Source organism: Callithrix jacchus, chromosome 7 (genome assembly GCF_049354715.1).
Source record: "Callithrix jacchus isolate 240 chromosome 7, calJac240_pri, whole genome shotgun sequence".
In the NCBI taxonomy this organism is placed as follows: Eukaryota; Metazoa; Chordata; class Mammalia; order Primates; family Cebidae; genus Callithrix; species Callithrix jacchus.
Window position 1 is genome coordinate 19,454,994 of NC_133508.1, and position 11,417 is coordinate 19,466,410.

The 11,417-nt window shown below is 34.8% G+C and overlaps 1 protein-coding gene across 1 annotated transcript in view; it reads left to right on the top strand.

Moving 5' to 3' along the window:
• The window catches only part of ARL5B (ARF like GTPase 5B), a 31,867-nt gene extending 24,976 nt beyond the window's left edge, over positions 1–6,891 (top strand). The window contains exon 6 of the mRNA XM_035306895.3: positions 459–6,891. Coding sequence (XP_035162786.1) covers positions 459–507 — 49 coding nt within the window. The 3' untranslated portion in view covers positions 508–6,891. The remainder of the gene's footprint in view (positions 1–458) is intronic.
• Positions 6,892–11,417: the final 4,526 nt, after the last annotated feature.

The window sequence follows — 11,417 nt, forward strand, 5'->3', positions numbered from 1 at the left end:
AACCTCACCTTAGTTTTTCTCTTAGTATTTATAAGAAATGGCTTGCAGTGTAATAGCTGTGTGTAGGCTTTTTTGACTCATACTTTTAAGACTGAGTCATAAATACTCTATTCTTTAGAATTTAGGAGGGTAAGGTGAAGTTCCTGCTATCTTTTTGTAATGGTTTAAGTTTCAGTTAATTTTAAAAAGCAAGGAGTATTTATGATCGTTATGACCAAACGAGCAAAGTTATATCTGCAAGATGAGACCGAAGCAATTTCCTGCAAACTGATTAAGGATATTTGAGTGACTATTCCACTTAAAAATTTCAATTTTTATATTGTTTCTTGAATGTTGGCACTGATGTATGTAAATAATGATTATGCTACCAACCTTTGGTTAAGACTTAAAAATAAGTAAGCTTTCAGTTTTTAAGTATAACGTTTTTAATGTTAAAAATACTTCTATCTTTTGTTCAGGTTATGCCAAGGTCTAGAGTGGATGACCTCCCGGATTGGCGTGAGATAACTTTTTTGCTTGAAAGAGACTGCTCTATTTATTCTGTGACATGAACATTTTTTCCTAGTACCTTTGGCTGCTAAGGCAGCAGCATGTTTAATTTATAACAACACAAACCTCTGAGAGCAACACTTGAATCAAGTGCAGCTGAACATGAAAGATTTTTTCTTAACTTTTTTTTAACGCACTAATCTTCAGTTGGATGAACATAATGTATAACTATGTTTTCAGCAACAATTTTTCTGTTTATTCTAATTATTCAGTGACTGCCTTGTAAGAAATGTTTGTCATATGTGTAATGTCTTCTGAAATATTGTTATGACCATAATGACCAATTGCTTTCAATTCTTGACCACCACTTCCTCCTAACCAGAGAATTACTGGTTTGATAGAGTAGTCGTGGAAACCATCAGGTACTGCTTGCAAACTTCTCTGGCACTAAACAGTTGTTCCCTGTATAAGCCATTCATCTATCGGACAGAACTTAACTATAAAGAAAGAAATCTACCTTGAGGATATATGTAAGGAAGATATTACATCATGAGTAATTGACTTTTAACTTTGCCCTCATTACTGCGAGTCATGGAATAATGTTTAAGTTATTTGCATGGAAATTAAGTTGGCTGTTTATTTATCTAAAGGAATCAAGTTCACTCTTCTGTCTACAACATTTGGTCAAAAACGAATTAAGGTAAAAGATTTATTTAAAAGCCCAGCTTTGATGTTAAATATTCTTGAATAAATCTGATATTCTCAGAACATCACATTATTCAATGCACATAAAACTATCGAAATTTAGTAAAGCATACCAGCACTAAAAATAAGACAGTTGGAATATATTTTAGTATCAGTTTATAAACAATTTTATTATCAACAGAAATTTTAGCTGTTTTCTTTGCAAGATATATCACAACTGCTTTGGGCAGTATCTAAAGTCGAAGTATGAGGAGTCCATTTTGTATCTTAAAATTTTGTGTCTGTCATAGCATTTTTACCACCAGCAGTGTATTACTTTAAAAACTACATGGCTTTCCTTGAATTTATTTGACGGTATTATGTAATAGACTTGAAACAGTTGATATCTTTGTAGTTATGCCTTGGGTTCTAAAATCTTATAGGAAACTGCTGAATTTAATCCTAGCTTTTAGAATATTAATATGAAACTCAGAGTTAATATTCTTAACAACATATAAATTAAAAAGAGAAAGTCATAATCTATCAAAAGTTTATTGGATGGCATTAAAAGGTTTTTGAGGCAGTTGTCTAATATGAACAATAATCTAAACAGTATATTCCTTAAATGAAGAGGGAAGGCAAGTGTTGTATTTCAATCCTGTTTATTCAAATGCGTAATTTTGCTGAAACAAAAGGGATAAAATGAATATATAGAGGATATAAAAATGATACAAATAATCATTTTTGCAGTATTTAAAAATTTTGATCAAAAATAAGATTCAGTGTTCATAATATCAAAATATATGTTCAAAATTGGCATTTTAATTTTAATCTTTTTTATTTGTAAGTTGATTTAAATTTTGCTGTTTTTTCTGGTGTATTATATTTAGTCAAATTAATTTAGTCGAATGTGGTAACATTTTTCTGGTTTATCTTGAATTGTAGCACACCCTTGAACTCAACAATGGCCAGAGGAAAGCTTTCTGAGCTTTGGAAAGGAGCTGTTTAACTTTGTTTTCTTAGTGATTCTACATCAAATAGATTATAAGTTTAGTTTAACTTAGTTTAGTTTTTAAATAACCGTTAAGAACATGAGTAAAAAGCAGACATCAATCAATGTGGATGCTTTGTGGTGTGTGTGGGGTGTGGGGGAATTAAGAAGATGCTGTTTACCTAAGCACAGTTTGCCTGAATTTCTACTTGGTTATATTGTTTACCATAAGTACTGAGGATAATTCTCATAAGTCTGTCTTGAGAAAAAGCATACTTAATATTCCTGTATTTGTTCTTATGGAATGGTTATCTGCCTTCTTGTATCGAGTAGGATTGGCTGGCTCAATTTTCTTCTGTCAAATTATATGGTTATTTTTTATATTACCACATCAGCATTATATTAAAAGTGTTTTTAATAGTTGATTGTATTTTGCCAACTACTAGTACAGACTCAAATTTGCTATTTAATTTTTAAAATACAATATATTTTCTAAATCCTTTAATAAATATTTGGTTAGTTTTGGATTAGAAATGATTTATGTTAGCCATGTGTTGAAGATGAAATTGGCATCAGTGTAAAGTGTTCTGATTGGGAAAGTTAGTGATTAGCAAATTCATGTAAGACTTTTTAAGAGTATTTTTTAGGTTTTCACTCAAGTCTTTCCTGTTACAGTAACATGAAAACTGATTATTTTGTACTCCAAGAGAATGTTTTAACCCAAGCAAGTATCTAATCCTAGAGCATTGATTCTGACACTCATTGTCAGAATCATTATAAATCAGTGAATTATAAGACGCTGTCTGAAAAGTGTACATTTGTAATTAGTGCCTTTATTCATATTTTGAAATAAGTTCTCAGTTTTATATTGTACCTGTTCTTTAGAAGTTACATTAGCAGCTAATTATTTCAGTGATGAAATAATTTGTGTTTCATACCCCTCTTCACCTCCACGTATTGGCTAACACAGTTTATAGTAAGTGAAAAGCAAGAGACCCACTTACATTAATATTACCTTCAGGAAGGAGACTGTCCTACCTTTTACTTTTAATTTGAAAATGAAAGAAATTAAATTTTAACTGAAATCTTTAAGTATGTTATAACCAAAGTGTACAATTATCCTTGCAAGTTCAAGTACAACATTTTTCTTAATTTTGAGCATGTCATGTCCTTCATTCGTCTTTAATTAAACCCATCATTCTTATTGAAGCCCATTTGAGAACTTTTAGAATTAATAAGACCTTTTATAAGGGAATATACTGAATATTTTTTATTGTTAATGTAACTAATTCCTTAAAACCTGGAATATTAATATATATAATCTATTAAAACTGAAGATTAAATATGTAATTTTTGCTTTTAGTTTGTGTTAGTATACTTAAAGATATCATTACTTTTATTCTATATTCATTAAAGGAAAGGTAATAAATTCATGACTCATTGCTGAAAATTTTTAAATGGGTGCCACCCCATATCCATAGTCATTTTGATTAAGCATAATTAAACTTTCATTATAACGTAAAGAAAATAATTAGCTTACTGTGGAAACAGTGATAGGCAGTGCCATAAACAAAATTCTCTGAAAAGTTGTGGAAGTCACAAAGAAAATCTTAAAGAAGATAGAAGCTTTAAAAAAAAAAAAAAACCTTTTTAGTATATTTTTTAGGACAAACTATAATTGTTCTGAATGATCAATTTTTATTTAGTGCTTAACTATGTAAAACTCTATCAGTAGAAAAATGTACTGGTGTCTTATGTAAAGATGGATAAATTTTGTTGGAATTTATCTTTGGAGACCAACTTTACAAGGCTGACTTTTCATTTATGGCTTTGGAACCAAAAAAACCTAACTCTAATTCAATTCTAAAGGATATTTTACATTTTGCCTGGGTAAAGTGACTTCAAGATGCAGCATGGTATCTTGTATCTAGTAGAATATTGTGCTGGCCATCCAAAAACGTGGATTCGAGCCTTGATTTGGCCATTTGTCAGTTGTCTAGTTGACCTTAGACAATTAGTGTCCATGGCTTTGCTTTTGTTTTTCCCATATGGAGGAACTTAAACTACAACTCTAAAATGTCTTTTGGTTTTAAATTTCTTAATTCTTACATGCTATTATTAAAAATTAAAAGTCTCCCAGATTGTAGGGAAATGCATGTAATATGAAATTAAATGTATTTTTATCCATTATTTGATTCCCACCTATTAATTTATTTAGGATATGAATACAACCAAGTAGGGAGCAACTGCTATTCAACTTAAATTCAGCAAATAGCTAATGACAATGCAAAAGAGAAAACAAGCCATATTGCTAAGAAAAGGATAGTAAGCTGCTTAGACAGAACCAGCCTGGGTTGGAAATGATTCTCTTCTAGAGAATTTACCTTATTTTCCTGGCTTGTACTAATTGAATGGAAGTGGTTGCTTTGTTCAAAGTTTATTGCCTTTTGATGCCACCCCAAACTACAGTTCTGTTTGACTTTCCATATTGAAAGAGTAGGGTCAGTAGCCAGGATGTTAATATTTTACAGATATCTACGTAAATCTGAGAGTGATTTATAGTCAAGGTTAGTTTTTCAGTACTGTCTCATCCTTATTCATTCACTATTACTGTGAAGACTGAAATCCAAAAGCCGAGTTTCCCCAAAAAGTATTTTTTAAGAATTCTAGGTGACCAAAATAAATAGAGGAAGGTCAGTATAAAAAATATGTCCAACTGTTTCATTTTAAATTTAAAGTAGAAAAAAAATTGTGTCCATCAGACGTAAAGTCAGCTTTAAATGTATGTAGTTTGGTGAAATGTTTGGGAAATATTAAGTTGGTGGGAGACATACTGAAAAACAAATTCAAAGCCCTAGAAAGTAAAGCAATAATACCATGGGGTTCAAAAATCTTCAAAAGGACATCAGGTAAGAGAAAATGTGAATGAAAGCAATGAATTTCTGCCTCTCCCCTATTTAAGGCACTTAAAATTACAGCAAATACAATCTTTTTACTCTAGAGCTAGATGGCCTATATTATTTTTAATATGGCCAAAGGAGTGAAGACTGACTAGGGTTTTAGAATTTGGAATTGTAATCACATAAAGGAATCTTTTGCATTTTTTAAAGCAGTAACCTACATTTTCTCCTGGAAATGGAGAAATATAAAATGTGCCGTGCATAGCTTTTGGAATAGAAAACAAAGTTTTAAAAGAATGGAAGTGTTTTCTTGCACAACTTATAAAATTTTAATTAAAAAATTACCTCATTTTCAATCCATAAGGTGCTTTGTTCAATTTTGTGGGATGTTGTACCATCTCATAAAAACCCCCTTCACCCAACCTGTATTTGAAATATGCAAAATACATAACTAAGGATGGCATTCCTTGGAGATTTTGTTTTGCTTTACTCTTGTTTACCACCAGCTGCACCAACATGGTAGATCTATCAGATTCACATACAGTTTTTATTAAAGCACATAGGAAGGTGCTCAGTCAATATTTAATTAGTTTAATTAAACAGGAGAAAGGAGAAATCCTACATTTGATTGATTTCATTATACTGTGAATATATTTCCATCAGTGTTGGTAAGATATCAAATGACTATCAGTTGATCTCGGTCACCAGTGACTTATTTGCATGTTCAAGCCCTATTCACAAGAGACCATAATCACTTTCATCGTATATTTTCCCTCAGGAAATTTAGGGACCCTGAAGCCCCTATTTTATTCTCTTGGAGTAAACTGTTGAGTGTAGTTATGAAAATTTTACTTACGACTTTAAAAAAGTTTAGCTGCTATTTCATTGAAAGTGTGAAATAAAATGATGGTCATGGTTTTTTTCACTTACGGAAGAGTTACAAATTTTACCATGTTCATCTATTCCACAGAGCATATTATAAACAACAACAACAAAAAAGCCTAACAGCAGTCACAGCCCTGCTGCTGCGTTTATTCTAATCAGAGTGAGTGATTATAATCACACGTTGCTATTTTAACATAAATGGGTGCTTTAGAGCATTAAAGAGGAAGCAGTAGGCCCTGTACTCAATATATTTCTTGCCTCAGAATGTAAAACAACTTTTAAGTGTCTGTATTCATATTCATGTGCATTTCTTAAGACTTAAATAAAAACTTGTTATCCCTCAAGCTGCAGGCTTTCTGCAAAAGCTCTAAGAATATCTTAGTTACCATGCTTGGTCAAGTAGAAGATAGTATCAATAAGGTCAGAATTAGGAATTGGATTGCTCTGTGGGTCCTCTGGAATTGTGCAGAGCAAAGAAAAATGTTTTTCCTGTCACAAACTGTGTGTCTGAACCCCAGCCAAACAAATGTGTTCCGTTGGTCAGTTATATAAGCATTAACAAAAATTTTAAAGCAAGTAAATCAACGCATTCACATGATCACTTCTTGAAAATGGTTCAAAGCATGTTTTCCCGATGGTGGGGTTGTTGAAATGACATGTTTTAAAGTTTTTAATACTTTATTACTGTTATGAAGTGCTTCTTTTATATGTTAAGTTTAGGTTGCCGGTACTCATACTTTTTTATTTCTGCAGTTGTGTTATAACGAGTTGTTTGCATGCCTACTTAACCCAAGTAAAAGGATGCTGTTTGCTCTGGAATGTTCATCTCTTAGACAGGTTTTGGCTCATTTCCAATCATGGTGCAATAAAGTGTAACATTCATTTGTTTTCCATCAACAGTTTTATTTTTGTCATAATAAATAATTACTTTTCCAATAGAAAGTGAACCTGGTGTTTCCTTTAAAGATAAAATCTGTCTTAACAGTCTTTTGCTTGCAAATGATAGAAACACACCTATGCCAACAAAGAGAGGAGGATTTTATTATAGGGGTGAGGTGGTGGGGGCTCATGGAACCCACAATCAGGGATATAACTGGATTGTTAGAACAGACTGGGACTAGAGACTGGGTTACGTAGGAGACAGCAGAAAGTTACCTTTTTTCCTACTTAACCTCTTTCTGTCGTTCACCTGACTGGACTTCTCTGTTCCCTGATCCACGTGTTGGATAATGTCCCAGGTCCAGTAGCCTCCTCTATTTGTACAAGGGAGAAGTCAGATTATTGTCAGATTTTTAGTTACAATTTTATATTACCCAGGGAAATTGTTCATTAGCCTCCATTGGATGATTTCCTGTCTCTGCTCTAAACAACTAGCCAAGTGGAAGGTGTATGTACTAGAGAAGGGGAATCCCTGGCACAGAAAGGTGATCCACATTGGTGTGTACTCCATTGTGGGGTATAATTGGGATTGTCTACATATTGTGTCTACCTAATTTGTGTCCTTGTAAAAAAAAAATTGAGATGTAATCTAATAATGAGTAGGGTGACATTTTCACTGTGTCCATTCTTCAGAGTCCTCTAAAGTAGTGGTTTCAATTCCACCCTTTTTGTTCACAGACCTGTTTGGGAATACCTTCATAGAAAAATTACACATATTTACAGAGTTAGGAATTTTGAGTAGAAAGAATTTCAAGTACCTAAACGTAAGAGTTCTCCTACACACAGAACATTCAGATTTCTTCTGAAATACCAGAAACTAGTAAGATTTCATTCTGCCTATTATTTTTTTAACCAGTGAATTTAAGATTGCTATCTATTTTTTAAGGCTTGTGTTACATAGGTATATGTAGGTATTTTTGTAGGTATACTAATGTATGAAACTGTACATGGTTGAAGTGTACATTTTGAAAAGCTTTGATGTGCATACATTTTCGAAATCATCACCACAATCTGGGTAATGAAAATATTAGTCACTACAAAAGTTTCCTAGTGTCACTTTGTAATCCTTCTGCTCCACTCCCTATCCCCAGATAACCACTGATTTTGACTAATTACCACCAATTTTGTGGTTTAAAACCATTTAAACCAGTCTAAAATTAAGGTGTCATCAGGGCTGTGTTCCTCCTCAGTCAAGATTCAGGAGAGAATTCATTTCCTCACCTTTTTCAGCTTTCAGAGCTTATCCTGACTTCAGAGAAACTGAGGCACCAGAGATACTTCTCTTCAGTACACCTTGATAAGCATGAAGGAAATTCCAAAAGGTAATAAATGTATCATAACAGTGCAGCAATTCATTAGATGATCTGTTCACGCTCCCAACTGCAACTGAATAATACACTCAATTTGTCTTCCAGTACTCAGCTCAGTTTGATCTAGATACTGAGGTACCTATCTTGAATTCAAATAATGTTTTCATCTTTAAGGTGCTATAAAGACTGATAAAATGCTGTCTTCTGTGAATTGTCTTAGAGAATTACCTGCTGGGAAAATAATATTTCATTATAAAATACATGTTTAACAAATTCAAGTAGTCCATAAATGAAAAAAAAAAAATGCTGCATGCATTTCTTGGCTCATGGCCCCTTCCTCACATCAGTCCACCATCTGGCTTCTGTCAACACATATCCTACCATTCTGATCCTTCTATGCCTCTCTCATATTAAGGAGCCTTGTGTTTCTAACTAGGTTTCCCTTGATAATCCAGGATAACCTTCGCATCTTGAGGCCCTTATGCCAGATAAGGTAACACATTCACATGTTCTGGGGAATGAATTATACTTCCTGTGAGCTAAAAGAGCATCCTGAACAAAAACCATGCATGCTGGCAGGTGGCCACTTGGAATCTTGGCTCACTTGCCACCTCTGCGTCCCAGGCTCAAGTGATCTTCCCACTTCAGCCTCCTGAGTAGCTGGGACCACTGGCATGTGCCACTACACCCAGCTATTTTTTTTGTACTTTTTTGTAGAGTTGTGGTCCCGTCATGTTGCCCAGCCTGACCTAGAACTTTTGGGCTCAAGTCATCTGCCTGCCTTGATCTCCCGAAGTGCTGGGTTTTACAGGCGTGAGCCACTGTGCCCGGCCCATACATTGATTTGATTTAACAAATGCTTCTTTGTTTAAAAGACCCTTCCTACTAAGAAAACAAATGTATAATCCTTGGCAAATTTGAATTCCCATCTCAAATTTTCCATCTGAGAATTTTTGACCTGATTATTTTTGTGAGGACCTGGAGACCTGACGATGTTGCTGTACTTGAGGATTCTTCTGCAATAGAAACACGTAAGTTTGAGTTCAATGATGACAAAGAATCCATGTCTTCCAAAATGGGATTGGCTATTTTATCACTTCTTTCAAATTAGTCACCTTATTTTGTCAGATGACATTGTATAATTCAACATTAAGATACTTCATATTTGATAGGCATCATCTAATAGACATATTCCTGGATTATGAATTAAGCATATTCAATTTAAAAGTACACTTCAACTCTCACTGCAGTCTCCGCCTCCCAGGTTCAAGCAATTCTCGTGTCCCAGCATTCCAAGTAGGTGGGATTACAGGCATGCACCACCACACCTGGCTAACTTTTTTGTATTTTTAGTAGAGATGGGTTTCAACATATTGGCCAGGCTAGTCTTGAACTCCTGACCTCAGGTAATATGCCAGCCTTGGCCTCCCAAAGTGCTGGGATTACAGGAATGAGCCACCACACCTGGCCCAGATGCATGTGATTCTAAAGCTGTCACTACCATGGAGAAAGGTAAACTTGAGCTCTGGCTTCATTTTCTCTTATTAATAGAATGAAAGGGAAGTAAAAGAATTTCCTCCAGATATGCTTTGCCCAAAAGCATAGGCAGAATGGATGTCACTTGGCTAGAAAGGCAATTTGTATTCACAACAGGGACCCTGGGGCTCAGAAGAGGTGGAGAGAAAAGGCTTGGGGAAGGAAAGAAAAAGCTTGAGCTACATAGGAACCCCAACTTCCTCCACTTATAAACAAAACAAAAAGCAAAAACAGATGTAAACAACGGTGGCTCCTTTTCAAACGTGCTTTTTCTTTCCTTGTCAAAGTTATAATTTCCTTAAAAAAATTATAACTTATATGAAGTGCATGAAACAATGTGTGCAATTTAACAAATCAACACAGTGAGCCTATATTCCCAGCACTTACTATTGTATCCAGTATTGCTCTCTGGAAATGGCCAGCTTCATGTGGTTATAGTAACCACCCTCATTCAAAAGTACTTGAGACCATGTTCCACCTCTGAGGATTTCCCAGGGTGAGATTAGGGCTGTGACTGATTCTCCCCACAAAACCCACAGAATATCCCAGTGATAGTTATGTATATGACTGTGGTAAAGAGAAATCTGATAGGGAAAAAGAGATGTTGATTTCCCATTAACATCTTCCTGGAGCCTGTGGCATACACGAAACCACCATTGCAAAATAATAACAGACAGTGAAAGAGATCTGACCTAACCAACTCCATCTTGCTTCTAACCTCCAAGCTGCCTTGTTCATTCTTGGGAGCTGTTAAAACCAACTTTGGGAGGAACTTAGTTTATAGTTTATAGTCTAAAACTATAAAGACGATAACAGCCCTTTGCCAAGACAGATCCCCTTCTTGCCTGGGGATGTCTTAGACTGCTTTTATAGGACTAACATATTAGCCAAAAGATTAGAAATTATGGTTTAGGAGTCACGCAGCTGTAGGCTGCAAGATTCTAAACCTCCCCAAATTGCTCCTGGGTGTAACATCACTATTGTAAAACCTAAGATCAGTGTTTGAGATTATTTTCTAGGCTCTGTACTTGATGGGGCAGCAGGAACCACCCAGATTCATAAACTGGCTCATCTTGTCTTATGGCCCTCACCCAGGAAGTGACTCAGGACAGCTTCTACTCCCAATGATTTCATCTTTAACTTGATCAATCAGAACCCCTGATTCACTGGCCCAATTCACTGGCCCCCTACCCACCAAAATTATCCTTAAAAACTCCAGTCCCTGAATTGTCAGGGAGACTGATTTGAATAACAATGAAACTTCAGTCTCTCCTCGTACAGCTTGCTGTGCGTGAATTTCTCTTCTCTATTGCAATTCCAATGTCTTGATAAATCAGCTCTGTCTAGGCAGCAAGCAAGGCAAATCCACCTGTTGGGTGGTTATATACAGATCGTCCAGGTCTGAGTTAGTATGGAAAAACAAAGAATTATAACAATTCAGCCTGATAAATTTTACTGAATGGTGGAGTCCTCAGTAGCAATGGTTGTTAACACCAATGAGTTATAATTTCCAGTGACTCCAGTGAATCCCACTCTGTAGACCGGCCCCTACATTTCTAGATGAGACTTCTTTGATGGTACCTACCACGAAGACAAATTTTGTTGCACTCTTACGGGAAAGTAATATCTTTGCTTTTGGTGGGGAAGGGACAATATGGGTATGTGCCCATAAAAGTGAGAATA